The 22,504-nt window shown below is 34.4% G+C and overlaps 1 protein-coding gene across 4 annotated transcripts in view; it reads right to left on the reverse strand.

Moving 5' to 3' along the window:
- Positions 1-22,504, reverse strand: part of SEMA3A (semaphorin 3A) — a 502,916-nt gene that overhangs the window by 141,340 nt on the left and 339,072 nt on the right. For all 4 annotated transcript variants that reach the window (XM_082398309.1, XM_082398310.1, XM_082398307.1 and 1 more), the window contains one exon: positions 11,722-11,841. In XM_082398309.1, coding sequence (XP_082254435.1) covers positions 11,722-11,841 — 120 coding nt within the window. The remainder of the gene's footprint in view (positions 1-11,721; positions 11,842-22,504) is intronic.

The raw sequence follows: 22,504 nt of genomic DNA on the forward strand, positions 1-22,504 counted from the left end.
TTAGCGTGAACTTTTAAAAATTCCATACTGTTGTTAGGAAAAATTTGCAAAAATTTGACGTAGTGTTAAGGTAGTACCTAGGACTGCTATCTAGCATGACATAATACAGAGAATAGGTGCTCCTCCCTGCAAATCTTCCATTTGCCTCCAAGATTTAGGCCAGCAAAGGGCAAGTCAATATGGGACACTAAACATCCATCCTTTCCAGGTTAATTTAAATATGTGGTATGACAGCTATTAAATGCCAACAAAATATAAATCAAAAGAAGAAAAGTTTGCCAGGATAAAAGCACTTAAAAGGAGCTTGAACCCTCACATGTATACAAAACCCAATTTGCAACACTAGAAAGATCCAGACTTTTAGCCTCTGTATAAAGCTGTGTGGTAATCTCAAGTGAGGTAACTTGTTAAAACAGAAGCTAGTCTTGTAGTTCTTCATCATCAACCTACTTTTTAAAGTATATATCCATAATGCATATTAGATAGGTATTTATTTATCACAAGAGAAATCCTGAGGTATAAAAATGTTGAGGAGACCAGTTTAATGTCATTTCAGTGGCAGCAAAAGTCACACAATGAATCAGTGACAGACCTGTGAATTGATTTTAGATCCCATTAGACTCCCTTTTTAACCACTCAGCAATTCCTGAGATTGCTTTCAGTGGCCGGAGATGCACAATCGAATTAAAACGGCAGACTGGAAAAATAAAATAAAATAAAAATGGAAAGTAGTCATTCTATGTGGTTTGATTTCTGACAATTTGAAACAATATATTTCCCGCATGTAAACATACAAATCTCAAAACTGTACTCAGGTACTAATATCAAATTTTCTATCATTTCTATAGGAATGGATTGAAATTACTAAAGTATTTAAAGTAAAATAAGCAAAGATAGAAATAATTGTGTTAAGTGAAAGTTGAAAGCCTATGTCATTCAATTTTTGAGGCAATGATTAAAAGATGTCCTTTCACATAAATATATATTTATCCAAATATATTTATTCTAGCTGGAAACTCTAAAGACTCATAAGTACAAAATTAATTTTGAGTAAGAATGTACCTTTTTAAAAAAATACATTAATATTTCAATATCTTCACAGGCAGAGATAGCTTGATAAGGTCCATTTACATTAAGGAAAATGAAATAAAGACTATACCAATTTTCTGTTATTTGATAATTTGTGTGCATTGTAAAATTAAGTATTTTCTGTTTATTAATCTAAAATTCTATGTATAGTAATATCCAGATTCTTCTGTGTTCTTGAAACATTTATTACGTGATCAAAATATTGAGAAATAGTAAAAGGGCATGTTTCATTGCTAAACTTACTTTGAATGAGAATTGGGAAACATTAATTTTTAAAATATTTTAAGAAATCTATTTCAAATCTATTTCTATATATTAATGCTACAGATTCTGGTTATCCCTTTTGCGTAAAAAAGAATCACAACTCTTGGGCTTCCCTGGTGGCACAATGCTTAAGAATCCACCAGCCAATGCAGGGGGCATGGGTTCAAGCCCTGGTCCGGGAAGATCCCACATGCCGCAGAGCAACTAAGCCCATGTGCCACAACTACTGAGCCTGCACTCCAGAGCCCGCGAGCCACAACTACTGAGCCCACGTGCCACAACTACTGAAGCCCACGCACCTAGAGCCCGCGCTCCGCAACAAGAGAAGCCACTGCAACGAGAAGCCCACGCACCGTAACAAAGAATAGCCCCTGCTCACCGCAACTAGAGAAAGCCCGCACACAGCAGCGAAGACCCAACACAGCCAAAAATAAATAAATTAATTTATTAAAAAAAAATAAAGAATTACAACTCTCTTTGATTGTAAAACATATTTGCACTCTCCTGTGTGTCTAAGTGGAAGTACCAGTAGGCAAGTTTTGTTTATTTTTGCTCAACACCTTTCTTACACAGAGAGGGAATTAGTAGCAACAGAAAGTAACTGTTTCGTGGGTATCCAAGCACTTCTTTTATTGGAACATGACTTCGAGATTATATTATTATCATATCCTTTTAAAGGACACCATGAATTTGCCACTGCCACTTTACCAAGTTGACAGTCACGGTCACATTTTCAGCACTGAGAACTTAATGCTTCTTTTAAGAAGGTTCCTACTAATGCAAGTTGTAATTCATTTTACTTGAAATTCACTATTTTGAGAGTGTTTACACCTGAGTATTAATGAACACATAGTGCATGTTATTGAATATGGCAGGATTTCCTTCTTTTTTAAGGCCTAATCATATTTCATTGCATCTGACACCACATTTTCTTTACCCATTCATCTGCTGATGGACATTTAGGCTGTTTCGCTATCTTAGCTATTGTGAATATTGCAATGAACCTGAAGGATATTATGCTAGGTAAAATAAGCCAGGCACAGAAGGGCAAATGCTACATGATTCCAGTTATGTGAGGAATCTAAAACAGTCAAACTCACAGAATCAGAGAACAGAATGGTGGTTGTCAGGAGCTGGAGGTGGGGAAAATGGGGAGTTGCTGCTCAATGGGTATAAAGTTTCAGTTACACAAGATGAGTAAGTTCTAGCGATCAGCTGCACAACACTGTGCCTGTAGTTAACAGTACAGAATTGTGCACTTAAAAAGTTGTTAGGAGAGCAGATCTTGTTAAGTATTCTTACCACAAGAAAAAAAAAACTAACAAAAAAATGCACATGGGACAGCATCCTACCAATAAGGATGCTACAATATTGGTACAATATGAGACTAATATTGATGTCACTAGGAAGGTCGTATGTTATTGATGGTTATGACAACAAATTTACTAGTTGTGTGATGATAGGTAGATTGTTGACTCTCTCTGAGACATAGTTCCCTAAAATGAAAAATGGAGATAACACCTTCATCACAGGGTTATAAATACAAAATGCTATAATAGTCATAAAACCATCAAATATGCCAACGATGAGTCATGAATAGAAATAAAATTAATGAAAAAATCATGGAGAGTAGTTACAGCAGGATGGAAATTGGGCAGAATAACAAGGGATAAATTGGATACATCATCCACATAAAAATTTCACAATATCAGTAAAAGCTATAAGATAGTAATGAAATTAAAGCATGGATTTTTTTTCATTTAAAAATTACTATTTCTAAGTATGATATATTATATCTTGTTTCTTTTTGTTATTTGTGTTTTCTTATTTTTATTTTTTAAACAAAGTGTGTTTGAATTGCTTTCACATATGCATTACACAAAATAGCATTCTCTGGATTTACAAGTGTGGAGAAACCATGTTTTTGTTATACACTGTGGGTGAGAAATTCGCATAACTTTGCATATGGTAGCTTAATGTTTTATGCACAGTATAAATTCAGCTTATTTGTAGACTTAGGAGTGAAAATTGAGTGTGCATAAGCCACAGTATGCTACAAAACATGTTTATCTAATTGTCCCCAGACAATTGGGAAACCATCTTTTCACTGGGGAGTTTAAAGAGTATCATCATGTCAGTGTACGTCATCTAGTGGTTTATGAAATTTAGATGTTATTTTCTTATTGTTTGTTATGAGAACTTTAAACAGTACTCAGTATCTTTCCCTCACTATCAGTCCAGGTTCTCATCATGTGACACTACTCAACTTTTGCCATAGTCTCAAAATGGATGTACCTATATGTCTATTCTCCCCTCCACACATACATTTACACCAAAAACATGTTTCAGAACCAATCATAGCAATACCAGTAGTTTCTTCCTAAAATCTTGTATAGCTCTTGGCTAGCTTCCCTCAACTCAACTTGATCCTAATTTTCCAGCCTCATTTTTGAAAATCAGTGTACTAGATGCACACTGGGGTATTTGCCATTTCCCCACTGGACTTTAATGTCTCTGTTTTTCTATTCTATCCTTCTAGGCTTACTAACGGATCCTCCACATCCATCAATACTTCACCCATTTTTCAAAACTCAGCTTACATGTGATGATGACCTTTCTTCACTTCATCAAGTGTTCCCTTATTTACAGCCATCACCTTGTTCAAACTAGGCACACATTAAGTATTTTTGGAATATAAAATAAATACATGAGAAAATCTCTGACTTAATACCCTAAATCAGAATTAGTGATTTTAACCCTTCTCTCGCTCTGTACCGGGCTGGTACTTCCTTTTAAAGGAGCAGGTTCTCCACTCAGACATAAACCAATGAATAGCATGATTGCCTCAGGCCCATTATAAAATACATATGAAAACCTTAATTTTTCATCAGTACAGTGAGGATGTGAAGAGCGCCTACCTCATCAGATTTTGTGAACACTGAGTAAGGTAATACATTCAAAGCAGCCAGTACAGAGCATCATTATTGCTTAGTAAATACTAGTTGTTTGGAGTATAGTTGTTATTATTACTGATGTTTCATCATGTTGAAGTTACATATTTATGTACACGTTAAATCTTTGAGGGCAGACATTTGTGGTTATGTTCCTCACCATTGTTAGAACCTTGCTTAGGAAAAATGTTTCTTATATTTTTATTAAAGTCAACTTTATCTCTATTGAATATAAATTGCTTCTGAATACAAATTGCTTCCAAGATCACTTGGGCGTTGATTGTAGCAGTTGAACAGAATTGTAGCTACAAAGCTGAAGAGCCCTAGATGTAAATGTTAAGCCTCCATTATCTCCTACTATTCCCCCAAATCTATTTAATAAATAAAACCTTTATTCCAGAACTTCTGGTTTTCTCATTATATCTTTCCTTTTCACCTCAGTGCTATGCTCATCACCTCACGCTGATTCACAGCACCAGCCTTTGCTCTTTCTATTTCCCCAGCTCGCATCACGCCCAAATTGACCACATGTGGTAAGCCTGGAGCAGCTGAGAGCCATGAGGAACCTAGACCACAGGCCATTACACTAGAGCAAGGGGAGTGTCCTCAGATGTGAAAAACAGGTGATTCTATCTGCTTAAAAGCTACCACAAGGTATCTTCTTAGTGTGCCACCAGTTACCTTGCATAGCATATTTTCTAATAGTAACTAAATTTATAAAATTATAAAGCTAAGTATAGGTTCTTCCTGGTTCAAATTAAGTACCAACAAAACTAGAAAGCAAATACAATTGAAATTAGCAATAGCAAAGCAATGGGACAATAATATCTTTGTGTATCTTGAAAAGTAAATACCTTCTTACAATATGAACGTGGTTCTAGTGACCAGAAGCTAGTCTTTGAAGCGAGCAGTTCTACCTTCCTTTGTGCTCTGGGGTAATTTATTTTTCTCTTTTTGAACCACAGCAAGATCTTCCTTCACAGAGCCCACTCTGACCTCATTTTGGCCTTTACTTGGCAGGAAGACAGTGTTTGCATGTTAACTCAACCTTTGTTTCCTTCTTATTAATAGCCCAAGAAAATTAAAGGTATATCCTTGGCACTCACATGCTTATAAGCCTTAAGCAAACATGAGCACTAAAATCTTAAGATTTTTACATGATTATGAGGTAGTTATCCAAATAATTTAGAACGGACTTGTATCATTTCCTCAGGTTATCATCAAAGTGAACAATCATGATTTAAAACAAATCTACAAGATAGCTTGCTGAGGCCTATTTGAAACACACTCCAAGAGGAGGTAAACATGTTCTGATTTGTGGAAACTCAGTCTAAATTTATTTTGGTATTTTCCCCAAGTTTCAAATATATTAAAGTAATGCCTTCCTTCTCACCTGTATATCCAAGCTGTATTTCCACTACCTTAAACTTTGGTTCCAAATGAAGTAATTTAGGCAAGAAGACAAAGAGATAAAGGAAGAAAAACAGAACTAGAGTTCAAGGGCAAAGAAAGGGTCATGAAGAGGAAGAACAAAAGAGATGAAAACAGCCCAAACAGGTGAGCAGGCAATGGGATTTAGCACTACTCTTTGTGTTTTTTGAAAAATGTAATATTGATAACAAACAAATTAGAGCTTTTATAAACAGAAACTTCCTTTTAAAATAGATTATATAGGGAATGAGTGCAAAGCAATCAATCAAAAAGGGCACAGTAAGAGAAAGATTTAAGTTGGAGTACATACCTCCAGTGACAGATTAGCTCCAATAAATATAAAGTCTTTGATCCAAACCAGCTACTAGTAGTTATGAAGAAAAGAAAAATATATATTGGTTAATGTGCTGTTTATGATTTAGTCCTTATGTCTGTATTGATTGTGAATGAAGATGTCACTCAGAAATTGACTACTACGGATAATATACTCTTTTAATAAGTAAATGATAATGACATCATTGCACCAATATGGCCTTAAGAAAACTGTTTAATTTTGTTCAAATTCTTTTTCTGGAACTAGGTGAACCAGATCTGACAAAACATGAAACTAAATACCCTGCAAGTTAAGAACTGAATGCTAACATTTCTATTTTTTTCTGTCATTGTTCTTAGGAATAAAAAGTGATGAAATACTATGAGGGGGGAAAAAAGAAAACATTTTACAATTGAGCCAAATAAGTGTAGAGGGTAAAAGTGTATTAATCTCTTAACTATGGTGTTTTCATACCCTATATTTAGAGCAAACAAGTCAAAATATAAAATGGTGATTTGAAATATTTTAAATAGGGCATAGGAGATGCTGGTTTGGATTTTTGCTTCTCTCTCTCTCTTTCACCATTTGTGATTTTTTTTTTCCTAAACTTGTTTCTAATCATAACTTAGGTCCCCCTACTTGGCCACTAGTTCCGCTGATTTTGAGAAACAGCCTCACTGATAATATCTAGAGTTAGAATGTGAATAGCTCACAAGAAATACATTGGTGAGCTGTTAAGGTCACAGAATTTATGAACTGTGATTCTTTTTCTCAAATACAAACAGCAAAGCATTTTAAAATTTCATCTGCAATATAAACGGTGGTATTGTTTATTCAGCATGGTAACTTGTATGGTCCACTTTCCAACATGATTCAAGTATTGAAAGATTAGGGAAGAAAAACCTAGAAACCATAATGGTCTTGCTCTAACCACGCTTGGCTCAGGTTGAGAGTGCAAATGAGGGACACGCTGCCTCTGGTGGAAATGTTGAAGCCGAGAAGAAATCACCAAGGAATCCTGACTTTTCCCACCTAACCTACTAACGTAAGTGGGAAAAGTCAGACTCCAAGACATGATCTAAGAAAGATGGAATGATGTAACCAACCCCAAAACAACGCCTCATTGTTTTACCAAGATATCTAAATTTCTTAGCTTTAGCATTTCCTCTTAGAAATAAACTTGTACTCTATTGGACTCAATGACATAATACATTGAGAGAGATAACTCAACTGGAAAAAGTTAGATTAGATGTATAAATTAGTCGACAGAGCACTAGCTACCACTTAAGTAGTATTTGGCCCTGGAGACTGTTACTAAGAGCATGTGATTCAAAGTTTTACATAAAAGCAAACTCTTATTCTTGGTGGAAGAGAAGAACCAGACAAAACATTTTATTTTATATCTTGATATATTAGTTGTCATTGTAGAAATGACCTTAGAGATAGCCATTAAGCTTCATTGCATTTCTTAATGTCCCTTTGGTTCTATCATAAATTGAGATCATGACATTATGAGAGTATTTATAGAGTTAATATTTTCCAGCTCTCATCTGGGTCCATCTTTCTTTAGATTTCCTTCCCAGTACAAGGAGGAGGCCCATTTAGAATCTGAGAAAACATCCAGACACTTCTTCGAAAAGCTATACTCCTCCTAAATTCATACATTTTTTATATTAACAGATGTAAATTTGAAAGGGAAATACCATATACTATAAGCCTTTTGGGAATATTCTGTCTCGTAAGGATGACTTACACTTTTCATTTGAATGGCATGGATGCTGGAAGCTTAAACACAAAACTCATCTGTACTCTAGCTCTGAATCATTCCTTCCGTGAACTTTGCATGCATTTCAATAATAAACACACACATGCGTATGGAGCATGTGACCTCACTGGCAGTTATCTGCAATGTCAAGTACTACTGGAGGATAACCAAGAATTGACTGACACATCTTATAGAACTGGAGTTAATTAATAGGTCTACCAATTCCCAATTGTACTACAGGAAACACAAACACAAAATCTGCTTAATACAGCAATAAATGACATACTGTGTGTGGTCATAAGGCATTCACTATACAGCAAGAGTAGTTTTGGAATACAGTATTGAGGAGTTTAAATACTGCTATTAAAATGTTAGAAGAGCAAAATCGGGTCTATTTGCATAATTAGAAGACTAAACAAGGTTTTTTTTTTTTTTTGCAAACTGTTCATCATTATTTAAAAGGAATTGCTAATTTCCTCGTATAAGATCTGAAGCTATTAAATGATGAAGGGAGTCTTGCTTTGTTTCAAAAGTGATGTCTTTACTTCTGTGGCATCCAGCCATCTGGAATGGTAAGTCCATAATTTCTAACAATGGATTTCAACAATCTTGGTGACTCAGTGTAAGACAAAGAGTTATTTTAAAGGAAGAGCACTGCAAAGAAAAAACTGGATGTTAAAATGTCCATGAAGTCATGATAAAAGCAAAAAGCAAAATGTCTTTTTTTGTATGATAAAAGTATTTGTAATATGTAAAGGCTGGACAGAAGTTTAAAAAGGAAACTATTTCATTATTTTATGTAGAATGGGGCAGGAACAGCAAAGTATACATGCTACTTTACAACCAGAATATAGGAGAAAGATTTGTCTTGGTTCTCTCTGAAAATCCATCCTTGTAAATAAAAGTTACTAAATTCAAACTTCATGAGACCTTATAAACTCTTATCCAACAATCCTGGCCTCAGTCCTGATTGTTATTTTATTTCTTATTCATCCAATCTTTCCATTACCAGCATTATTTTCCTAACAGCATGAAGCACATATTGTCTCTTTTTTCTCAACTTCAAAAACAGCATAACTGTTTAAATTCGAGTGTAGTATTTTTAGTACCAATATAGATCAATTTAAAGCAGGTTCTCTCTTAAGGCAGCTTAAGCATTGAAAATTAAATTTTATGTTGTCTAGACAAGCCATCGTGATAATATCTTTTCCAGAATTTCCTAGATTGACTGTCTAGACTGCTCCAAATTCCCCCAGGTAATTGCATAATCATTTTCCCTCCGACCCCCTAAACAGTCTGGAACAGCATCCCCCCCATGTATAGTTGCCATGCAAATCAAGATCACTGAGCTTCTGAAGGAGGACTTCTCTCAAAGGTTCTGAGTTTTAGGATTTCAGGAAAATACTTGTACGTCAATATCCCACCTTAAGGAGACTGGATGGGAAGCTTTATTTATTTATTTCAGTGGAGGAAACGGCCTCCTCCATTTTCTTGGGTAAATGGCCTGCCTCCAGAAGCTGTACCTCTGCATCCCCCCACCCACCCATAAAGCAGCAATAAAGTAGTTGATGAGATGAGAAGGAAGGAACTTTGTTAAAGAGCAACTTCAAAAAGAAAAAAAAAAAAAAAACAACTACATTTTGGGGAAAATGGTAAAAACACAGGAACAATATATGATATTTTAATTTAAATGGCCACCAAGATCATCTAAGCTTCAAATATAAAAATAGAAGAAATTAGGCTAAGTACAGAATGACCTGGCAACAATGAGAGCCGAGTGCAGTAACATACAACCTCTGATGAATGAGGTACACTGAACAGCAAGGTGATAATTATTACCATAAAATCTGAAACAGGCTTTCAGCCTGAGATACACATTTCTATTTTAAAAATGCTAATCCACATTTTTTTTTTCAGTATGTACTACCTATTAGACAATGTTAAACTCTTACAACAACTGTATGAGGTAGAGTCCATTCTCATTACCACTTTCTAGAGTAGAAACAAAGACACAAAGAAAGTTAGTAGCTTGCTCCTTATCAAGCATCGAGTACTGAATTGAGGTTGGACCAAAGCCCTGCAGTGTGAGGCCAGGTGACACGCCTTTAACAATGATGGGATTAGAACTCCCTGAGTTTCTACAGCAAAAAATGTCAGTGGGTCACGCCCCGCTGGGAGGGTTGGAAGGCAGTTGGAGGTAATAAGTCAATTTCTCATTTAAAACATATGGACACTGAGAATCACAGAGGTTTGTTTTGTTTTTACATATTATGAGACAGAGTCTCAGAGAGGTTAAGTAATTTTTCCAGTGCTCCACAGCTGGTAAGTTGTCGAACATGATCAGAAGCCAGATCTGTCCCTAAAGCCCATGTCTTTTCCACCAACCTGTGCTTGGAGCTCAGCTGTCCGGACCCCACTGTCTTATACAGCATGATGCCTGGCAGATGTGAAAAGTGCAATAGGACATGGGGAAAGTTCTCCAGAGCTGTCTCCAGTAAACAGAGAAGTGAGACCCAATTTTAGGGTGCCTGACTATAGGAAATAGCTGAGAAGGAAACAAAGAGGGAGAGATTTATCCAGAAGTTACTGAAAAGTTTAGTATGCAAAGTCTCCAGGACTGTGTGCAGGAAATTATTCCTAATTTCATCAATATGAAACAAGTAATTTAAGTGGAACTGCCCTTCCTTAAAGTTAATTTTTACTTAAAACTCTTGGGTATGTCAGCAAGAACAGTATGCATACTTGTAAAGGAAGGAAGAAGGATGCAGTGGGAGAAGAGGCTGATGAGGGCAAATGTCTACGCCGGTGAGACCTTGGTAAAGGGTTTTTATCTTCCCAGGATCATCAGGAAAGTCATAATAATTGCGTTCAGTCTAGAAACCACATAGCCTCGAAGGTGTCTTCTTATACAAAGAAGGCACAACACAAACTGTTTTGATTTCTAAGTCTTTGGGTTGAAAGAAAATATTTGTAACACTTTTGTACCCCTTAAGAAAATATAGAGAAAGGCTCTAGAGTTTAAGTTATAAAGAAGTGGCTAACATGTAAATTATATTTTATCTTTAGGATTCCAGAAATATTCTGGGAACAAATTCTTTACCTGTTGAGTATTTCTGAATTCCAGTTTGAAAGAAAACTCTGTCACAAATGATTTTCTCACCACATGAACACTTTTGTTCTTCTTAGGATTTTGTGCCAAAAATTATAAAAGGGCTTATAATTTAAGGCTATTGATAAATCCAATTCATGGAACTGCTTTCCTACTAGTTAACTTTTCCTTTAAATACATCCCTAATTGCAAGTTGTACTTAAATTTACCTAACTTTAATTTCCTCACTAAATTTTCTCACCAAAACATCTTGTAGAAGTAACAGACAAATAAACTTTTTCCTTTTTAATACTGACAAAATAATAGCCCAAAATATGAAAGCAAAGCCTAGCTAAGCAAGAACATAAATGTGAGTAATTTAGGTCAAACGTGAGATCAGATCACTGTGCACATGTATGGCATCCTTTCTTAATCCCTGGGCAGAAGAAAACAACTGCGGTGGCAGACACTTCTGGCTAAGGATGGAAATGGAGGGGAAAGCTGGCAATATACAAATGAAGGAGAAAACAGTACACATTCAGCCTGCTGACATCTGCTGCACATGCAAAATGGATTGGACTCCGTAATCCAGAGCGAAAGCAAATGCTTTCTTCCTTCCTTCCTCCTGTTCCACAGTTATTGTTGAGTGATGGTCTCATTCTTTTTGCATTCACAGATTAAAATTAATAACAGCATCTGAATTCGAAGTAGGTCCCACTGAATAGCAACCAGAAGCTAAATGAACTGAAGAAATTAGTAATGAAGCATTTGAATAGGACGGGGTCATGGACAAACACCGTTTTTTAAAAGCCAGCTTTACCTCAGGATGATGTCCAATTTCAATGTAGGTGCAAATTGGATGAAAAGCCCCCGTTCCACAGGCGTACAAGTGAGTCTGATTATAAGCCTTAAGCACCTTGATGAAATTAGCACATTCTTTCTGTAAAACAAAAGGAAAACCAGTGAGTTTTAGTGGTCAGCATGGCTGAAGTATCCTCTAGGGTGCTGCTAGGCATGTTTGAACAGATTTCTTTTGTGTCCTTTCACATCATTTTTAGGGCTTATTATTCTATTGTTTGCTCACATTATTACATGAAATACAGAAGGTGTTCGCTTGCATTATTACATGAAATATAGAAGTTCTTATTTTTGGGGGGGTAAAATATAATATTCTCTTTAATGTTTTTATTAAAACTATTTATAATTTATTTATACAAAAGTGGAATAAAGTTATAGATAACCGATTATCATATGTGACTTTTCTAGAAATGAGGGAAACAGCAAATTATATGGTTAATTAATGAATTATTTAAATCATAACAATGGTGAAAATTTCAAAAGTCAGCTCTGAGTTTAATTTTGGAAAAGTAAATCAAAAATAAAAGGTAATACAACCTTCTATTAAATATGAATTTGAAACATCATTAGTAACTCATAATGATGGGTGACTGACTTCGAACTTCAGTAGTGCTGCTTACTAGTGAGCTTTACAGACCCTAAGAAGACAAAACCACCTTCTCTTGAAAAAGTCGTTTAACCCCCAAAGACAATTTGGGTATAAGATGAGATAGAGAAGGTGTTAGAGTCTGGAATGTCTATAGGCTGAAAGGTCTTTATTAGAGTGGCTATAATTAATAAATATTTTCATGCAGTTCACGTACATCCTAAACCCATACGTGGATCCCCCAGGTAAAAAACAGCTACTTACAAGAGGGAATTATAGTCATATCTTATTATTATTTACAGAAGTTTAGACATTCCTGCCATTTTATTACCCAAATAAAATGTCACCTAAGAGATAAATGGACAGAGCTCTTTATATTTTTTCTATATACTCTATTATATCTGCAGATCCTGTGAAAGAAAATGTAAAACAAACAGGAATCTTAGCCTTTTGTTCCTGTTAAGGAAAGATTTAGGGGAAAAAATCAGACAGTCAAAATATAAACTAGATAATTTTATTGCCAAAGAAATCCAGAGCAGAAAAGACATAATTTTTGCCAACTATTTTTAAATAGATGAGTCCATATCAATACTGTAAAAATAAAACAATGAAAAGAGAAATTCAAACTATCAAAATATTTTCAAATAAAATGTTATGGTCTATTAACTATACAGAAAATCTTAAAAATTAAATACATATAAGTAGAAAATATGAGTTTGTCATGGAATATACAATACCCATTTTTTAATATCCAATTGAGTATTCATATGGTAAATAATAATTACATTGAAAATTATTGTTATTGATCATAGACTTTCTTATACACATAGTTTTATGTTTTTGCCTATTAAACATTTATAAATAAGAGCCAAATATGTAACTAAAAATGCAGATAAAGATCAAAAGCAGACTATAGTGCAAGTAATGCTGGCAAACATAACAGTGGTGGGGTTTGTCCTTGCGCCTCCAAGTGTGTAACACTCCCAAAGTCACTCTCTACAACATGTGACTCTTCAAGTGAAAGCTCAGAATACATTCAGACTTATGTAGTCAGTTGGTGTTTATAACTGAGGTGTTACAATTATTTAAGTACATTTCCACATGACACTTGTATTCTGTGATTGTAGCTGATGATTTTGGTATTAACTTTATTGCCTCCATAAAATAAAGAGCAGACCAAATCTGAGAAGAGTAATTGTTATTTAAATTCAAATACTTGCTTTCCATCATCACTGATTTTTCTAGGATGACATCTGAGGATGACCTATGAACATATCATCCCAAAGGTGAATTAGATCTTTTAAGGAAAAATATGAAACTTGCCAGTTACGACTCCTCATGCTTTCTTATCATATGCTGAGTAGTTCAGGGGAGTAACTAAAATACGCATCTAATTTCTCCCACTGTTTTACTACTTAGATCCTGAATCCTTCTTTTGTCTGCCAAGGCATTATAACATAGAAAATTAAGCACTGAAATCAACTGATTTTGCAAGTTTCTATGAAGAAAAATTTCCTAGCTTAAAGAGTACATGCATCTTATCCATGTACCACTTTGAACACGGTACATCTTAGACATAACCTTAGATAAGCTCAGATATAACCTAACTTCCAAGACTTTTAGTCACAAACTCCCCATTCTGTAGCAGTTTCTCCTTCCCCAAGAGGATAGGGCATGGATTCTTGGGCAGAGGAAAGAAGCTATGGACAGGGAAACATCTGATAAACTCATTTACAAATAAGACATTCATGAGTCTTACCCAAAGGACTTACCTTGTACTCTTAAGAAAATGCAGTCCTTTGGAAATAAGTCATTTTCAGGAAAATGTTTTATGGCACCTCTTTCTTTGAAACATGTAGGTGGTCACATACTCTGCTTTTACATAAAGACAGCTATCCATGACTGTGGACTCAATATTATAGCATTCAAGATTATAAACAACCAGTTCCAGCACCATATGTTGAAATTAAGAAACTGGATGTGTACACACATATTGGTAAGCAAACGAATATTCTAATAAAGAGTAGTGGCACACCCAGATGGATGTATTGTTCATTGTAGAAAAGAACAGGGTTTTAGTTTGCCCACAGTCATACCCATAAAGATATGCAGGCAATTTAAAATACAAACCCAGTTTCTCTAATCTCACTACTAACACCTAAGGGCATACTAGAAATTTGAGAATTTATTTTATTGCAGTTCTCTGCAATAAAGGAAAAAAAAGGAAGGAAATATTTCATGAGCATAGATACTTGTGCATACAAATGAAGGCTATGTCACTTCCACAACTGTTATGAATTCTAAGATCATAGATCTGTGGGTTCTTATCTCATAGACTGGGTAACTGATTAGCAATAATTATTGACTGAAAAATTCTCAGGATTCTTGAGAACTATGGAATTGAGCCACAGTGAATATCCTAATTTTATTCTGTTCTCTATTAACTGTCAAAGAAGCACCACTCTAATATGACAACTATTCCTCTACAGAGCTGCTGGAAAAAATCACAGGACTATAGTTGTGAAACCTGGCAAAGGGTTCTACTGAGAACGTTGATAAGGATTCTATCTGTCCTACAAAGCAGCTAGACTCAGCCTACTGGCCTGAGGCCTGGAATGATTTTCCCAGTGAACTTTCCCAGGTGGCAGCAGGTTGTACTGTCTCCGTGCCTGGGGCCTAGCTCAACATTATTTTGAAGTGAAGGTTGATGCAAATAGAATGGAGAGAAATTTCTGGGGTTTAGAGAGTATGTTAAGACACTTGAACTGAAACAAAGAAATTGAATGAAATACTTTCAAAATTGGTTTAAAATAGCTGCAAGGAAACTCATCAATAACAACATAGGAAGAAACACTGAATTAAAAGAACTGCACAGAGAAGAACCCAAAACTTGAAAGAGACATTGTGAGTAATGACTGTTCTTTAAATAGAAAACCTACATAAAAGAGTATCAATCCCTGTCATTCATTTGCCTTCATTCTCCAGCTTGTTGCTGCCAAGGTTTTTGAGTGTTCCAAACGGGATATTCATTTTATTTGGAAGCAGCCTGGACATTCCTCTAAAAAAAAAAGGAAGCATGGCAGAAAAAGGAAACACACTTCACACATTTCTGCTCTAGGGAGACAGAAGAAGAGTGTTTCTGACCTTTTCTTGAACCATGATGATTCTTAAAACTCAGAATGTAATGTACTTTTTGGCATTCAACTACTGCACTGCTTTGCTCAGCACTGGTGGATTTACAACATAATAAAGAGAATGTAATCAGTTCAAAATGAATTCATTTTTCAAACCTGGATCCTTTTTGGAATTTAAGTTGATACACATAGACAAGTTTAGCCACGAGTTGGCTTCCCGAGAGCCAGGCAACCATACTGACCTCTTATTTTACTGAAATGTACTCCAGAACAACAGCATTATAAATTGTTAACTTAGCCTAGTAGTAAAAGTAAAGGCAGTTATAAACCAGCAAACCCAAGGCCACACCTGAGGAGCAATGATTCATCATCCTTAGTGACAAACCATTTACACTTATTTTTTAAGAGTTTCTAGTGCCTTCAGGTCAAATGTAGAGAGGAATTACACACAGAGATATTAGCCTGGAAAAATAACTTAGAAAGAAAATGTCTACCCCCAGAAAAAGATATAGAAGCCAAATGCACAGTGATTCAAAAACAAACATTACAAATATGCAGCACTGATTAGACTGTGTTACAAAGACTTTTCCCGGACAGTTACAAAAATAAAGTCCATCCATCTGTCAAAACAACTGCTCCATGCATGAAAATTAAAACAGAATAGAGGTGTTTTTAACTAACCTCCGATAATTACACTTTCTATAAAAGAATGTAATTTACCTCCAATTCCAATTACCTCCTTGCATGTTCTTAAATTATGGATGGAGCAGTGAAATTTTACTCTAAATAAAAGAAGAGAAAAGAGGAGAGAAGGCTGTGAAGACGAACAATCTATATTTAAATATAATCAGTTCATGATTAAATCAAACAACTTGTTCTAGTTCAAATATAAATCAGCTCAACATTAATGGATATAGTTGCCTCAGGTCAGTGAACATTCATTTAAAAAGGAAAAAAGTCTCTATCCCATCAGCAATTTATGTTGAAATATTTTAATGTATAATGTAGCAGCTGGGAAAGCAAAGGAAGCCTTTTCCTATCATGGTGGGTGGATACATTTCTGCATGAAAATCCATTAATAAGCTTAATTCCTGAAGTTAATCTGTTGACTTTCTTCTTCTCTGGTCAATTTATTTGGCAAGCTGGCTGAATACGAGAATCTTCGTGCCAAAGCAGTAATCCGTGAGATTGTTCCCGTCAATCACTTCATCCCTCTCTGTATTTAAGCTGTCTCATGCTTACCTAGCAATAATGTTTTGTCTTTTTTTCTTTTAACACTGTGCTATTACAGCTGTGATCAGATCATCCATAATCATGTCTTCCTAATACCTCAGCATTCACTAAAGGATGTTAGAAATCTCTTCTTCAAAGAGGCGTGCCTAATAGAACTAAGACTTAACTGTGTCCTATTTATAGTCTTAGCCATCTAATGTTGAATTTGTGACTTGGAACTTTTTAATATCCACCTGATGAAATAGTGAGTAGCCTGTTCTGTCCATCTGGGGAGACATTTTCCCCTTCCTTTTTAAGAAGAATGATGGCATAATCAAACCAATGGACCTTTCCACTTCAATGTTTTGTTTTGTTTTGATTTCAGAGAATTTTTTTAAACATACTGATTCAACTAGGACAACTAAGATGGCATTACTTCATGGCTAGTTATTTAAGTATCTGAGTCTATTCATATTAATTGAACTATATCATCTTCAAATCCATGACAATTAGAAAAGAAATTCTAACTTGGTTTCAATGATGTGATAGACTAAATGAAGACTCCTGCCCAAGGATACCAAAACATTTTACTTAAATGCTCATTTCAATTAAGCATCCCATTTGACTGGTTTTTCACCTCTGGATTGACTATCTGTTTTGAAGTTCTAGAAATACTGATTAAGATTCTATAAACATTTTTTTTTCAAATTACTTGAAACCTTCAAACTTGGTCAAAATTATATGCCTAAGCACTACAGACCATGGTATTAGCAAAAGTTAGCCAATGTGATTCTCTTCTACTATTTAAAGGAGCTTTGAGCAATTTCACTTTGAAATGTCATATGGACCAGAGAAGCTGATAATGTCTACTTTTGGCTTATATTTTATTTTACATTGTGCTATCGATCTAATTAATTATTCCATTTGTACCACTCACTGGAGTTATTTGATTGTGGGTGGTCCATACAATATGTACTTAGCATAACCTTTCTTCATCTCATATTCAAATGAATGCAAACAATTGTATATGCGAAACCAACCTGAATATTTTTTCCTGCCAAACCAGAACTATTAAGTAGTCAAAAACCTTACTCTGATTTCAATGACATTCTGTGGTTTCCAATATTATGCAAGGTTGTTGAATACTTAGTGTTCATGCCTTAAAGCAACTAAGTCAATGCTTTACACCAAGTAGGTAGATTTACAATCTAAAGAGATTTATTGTGGATAGAATTAGTTGGGCAAGGTTGTTGAATACTTAGTGTTCATGCCTTAAAGCAACTAAGTCAATGGTTTACACCAAGTAGGTAGATTTACAATCTAAAGAGATTTATTGTGGATAGAATTAGTTGGCATATTAATTCTAACATATATGCATTTATCATGAATGAATTTAATACTCAAATAAGGGAGATGAATTGCATCTTTAATCATATATGAGATATAGCTTTAAGGAAGGAGAAAAAAAAAATGAAATCCAGATTTTAGAGGAACGCTTTTTTAAAATTCATATATACCTCTTTTCTACCCTCTGCCTTGTCTAATATCAAAAGTAAAAAAATTTTGCTTGAAGTCCTTAATGTCCAAAGTACTAAATGCTATTATATAATTAATTAATAATATAAAATGTTCTCTTAACATATATTCTAATAAATGGAGGCTCTTTAACCATTTACAATAATCCATTTAGACATACACTCCATATTTATAATATATGTGGATTACACACACATTTATATGTATATATATTATGTATACACATATCAATTTTAGAAATAATTTCTGAATACAGTTAAGAGTTTAAACTTTAGAATTTAAAAATTTGTTTATATTTATTAATATTTAATGAAAATGTTACTTATTCTTAGGTATGCATTTACATTTGAAAAGGTATTCTTGAAGAATTTAAGAAAAACATAGAATAAAAGTAATAAAATCAAAATGATAAAATAGAAATACCACGAAGGTAGTTACCTATACTAATCTGATGCTTTAAAAGTCAGTCAGACATGGGTTAGAATTATTAAAGCATCATTTTCCATTTGCTATGTGACTACAAGAAAGTTATTTAGGACTTCTGAGCCTCAGTTTCTTCAACTAAAATTGGTATTAATGACATATCTGTGTAAAGTACATAGTATGATGCCTAGCACTTATTAACGGAAGAGTAACATCTTATTCTTTAAATAATCAATCATCCATTGGTTAGAATATTTTCACGTCCGCTTAACTCTCACGCCATTCCACACACTGTTCCATGACTTGGGCAAGAAGTATATGATGAATTGTTCATTTCTTCTTAAGTACAGTTAAAAGAGGTTAAGCCCATAATTGGTGGTAATGAGAGGTGGATTTAATAAAATTGGTTTTGAATATTAATCTGTGCTCATTCCTGTTACAAAGGCGAGTTATATTTTGTTCATTAGAATTTTCATAAAATTCCAGTCCTCCAACAGTAAGGACTATAAATTATAAACTTATAATCACTCTTTTTATCAAAGTGGTAGATGGTATGAATCATTGTCACAGTCAAACAGCAAATATAGCAATTGTTTCTCAATAGCTGTGGCAGAATTGTGGTGTGTCACTTAGGTAAGCTGGAACTACATCCTTTGAAAGGAAATGTGTATCTTATAACCAAAAAGGAGTCACATAAATGAGTTAATAAATGATTTAGAATAATACCTAGTATACACAGTAAGCTTCAACAGATGTTAGCTATCATTATTACTAGTATTCTTTGAATACTGAATTTAAACTGTTATCAGTTTGCCTGTTATTTACCTCCAAGCAGAAATAAACATACACACATGAATGCACTTGAAAATTTATGCTCATTTCTGTGACATTTAATAAGAAGTCTTTCACTTGCTTTCATCAGGAATCAATTGTCTATATACCTAAAGTATCATCAAATTTCATCATGGAATCATACTTAAAAATGAATAAAGTGACCACAGTCTTTCATTTGTGAGGTCATCTAGGATGCCCACAAAAACTTATAATCAATGTTATCAGGAACGGTAAAGGGTCTATGATTCTGCTCAACTTGTAAGATAACCAGCTACCCTGACACAGTTTTGCAAATGCTGGCAGAAGATATACAGCTCCTGAATCAGAGATAAATGACTTTATTATTTACAGAAATATCAGTAGTCAAAGTATCAGCATTTCTCATACCGGTTACCCAAGCTCCAATTCCCACTGGGCAGTGAGAAGAGGGCCAAGTGACACCTGCACATGCAGTGAGGTGCATTACAGCAGAGGAACTCTGGGTTGAGGGAACCTGAACATTTTATAGTAGGCATAAGCATCCTGGCCATTACATTTTGAGGAAGATGTTATGTTCATTGTACTTGCAGGTGAGCATAACTGCCCTTTGCTCTGAGGGAGACACTGTCTCTATTTCTCAAGGTTATTTGAAAAGTAGCCTTTTGCTTAAGAGTGCCTCTGTTCATCAGATGTGCAGAAGTGTGAGAGATCAATGAAAAATTATCTCCCAACAATTAAACAACAGGGTTTTGAGATTTAATGAAACCTTATGATTTTTATAGAATCAGAAGGTAATTCTAATTATCCATTCAGAGTTTTAACATGCCTTGAAGTCCCTAAAATAAAATTTAAAAAATTAAGTTGATGTCAACTTTGACCTTTGAAAAAGTAAATGAAATTCAAGGACTAACATGCATTTTAGACTGTACTGCAACTTCAGATGAATGTGTAGCTTCAAATTCTCAGTTGCATTCACTTGGCAAAAATTAGTGTTGTTGAGGTCCTGCAATTTGAGTCATGATAAATTTGACAGACATGTAATAATATATCATATGTTAAAAATGAATAACAACTAAGGACAAAAATATAAAAATAACTCTCTTAAGAACTGCAAAAATGTCCCAAAATTCAGGTGCATGATACTGCACTTTGAAATGTATCCAACAATAGCAATTTTATGAGAATCTGGTTTTTTTTGTTCATCTCAGATGGTTGAAATTTTGATTTCCAACGATGTTCAAAATATTTCTAATAGTCATACGGTTGCCATTTGGTTTTACTGAAACTTAGTACAAAGAGAGATGGTTCAGTAGGATAAACAAAGAAGATTCAGAGAGCTATTGATTCAAAACAGATTCTTTTACCAGCTTAGCATGTATTCAGTTTTCATTTGCAAAACAGGGTCAAGGAAGTTAATCCCTCAATAGAAATGTTATTGTGAATACAAAGTGGATTTTAAGCACCAGAAAAATATCAAAAATAAAAGTAAATGCGGCTAATAGCAGTCAGAATAGAGATATCTGGATTGCATTTATGTCCTTATTGAGGGTATCTGTACAATAATATATATCATGTAATTTTTTTTTTAATTACAACTCTCAAGTAACAACAATGGAAAAGTTCATGAGCATTTCACTTCTGTAATATAAAAATATCATAACAATGTAAATGTTTAGAACTTACAACACCAAGAAAAGAAGGCAATGGTAGTATATATATCCTGCATATTCACTTCTGGAAAAAAATAAGTTTAGACTAATCTTATTGTCAGAAATGCCACTATCAGCAGCCTAAGGCACGTTCGTATTCTCTCTCTCTTTTTCTCTCCATCTATGTATATATGAAGAAAGAGAGAGACTATACATGTCTTAGGCTGTAGATTCCCTCTTACCACCAACACCTTTTATTGTGGACTAGCTGCTCAAATCCCAGCAGCTGATTTAATATATATGTATGATGCAAAACTGAGCTGTGAGAAATGATGGTTTGTATCTTCCCAGCTGCCTGGGAGAATGGGGAATACTTTCTGTATAATGCTACACTTAGTGACACAGGAACTCTGTAGGTTCAATCAAGTGGCATATCCTGACTTGCCGGGTGGCTGTACCATGTTGACCATCTTAACCGGACTTAAAAATGACCTACTCTCAAGATACATAAAAATAACCAGTGTCTTTGTCCTGCTTTTCCTGTTGTATTCTTGCATCTGAATCTAATACCAACAAGACAGCACTTCCTCCAGGATGGTTTGTTTAAAGGAGATTTACTTCCAGAGGACATTTAGAGAAAACACTAAAACCAGTAGGAAAAGGGTAAACTTGGGTTCTAGAAACCACGGAGAGCACTCAAGAAGGTTGTTAGTTTACTTTTCTATAAATGTTCAGGTCAGTTCCTATTTTGGTTACAATTCTATCTTGAAGTCCTGATGGCTGCAAAAACCACTCAAGGCCTCATTCATGTGGTTTTGAGCATCACAAGAGGTCTTTGAAAGGAATTATTGTCCATCAGTCACAGCTGACTATTATTTACTCAAGATACAGTGCAGAATTTCCTTCAAACTGTCCATGTGTCACTTCACAAATATGGTGTTGAATGAAAATTTTAAAAAACCAAAAAACCAAAAACCTCTTTACCCTTAATCTTTCTTTTTAAGTGGTTATTTAAGACATTTTTGGTAAAAATACTAATTCTATTTTTTATGTTTGTCAAGGAAGAAATGTTACAATCCCAATAAATCAACTATTTGCTATTTTCTAAAATCATATATTAAGAAAGAAAAAAAAATGCATCTGTATGTTAAAGTCCAAACATAACCAATAAATGCCATGTATCCTATTTAAATTAGTTATGTAAATTGAGATACATAAGTGAGGTCTCCTGAAAAGTAAAATAAATTTTAATAAAATGCATTCCAAATGCACAAAATGTATTTTGCATAACAGTCAATGAAAAGCAATATTAAAGGAATAAGATGGGTTACCAGAAAAATAGTACAAAATATATTTTATTATTTAAATATACTTTAGTGTTTGGTGTTTAGT

Source organism: Balaenoptera borealis (assembly GCF_965194805.1).
Source record: "Balaenoptera borealis genome assembly, chromosome: 7".
NCBI classification, from domain to species: Eukaryota; Metazoa; Chordata; class Mammalia; order Artiodactyla; family Balaenopteridae; genus Balaenoptera; species Balaenoptera borealis.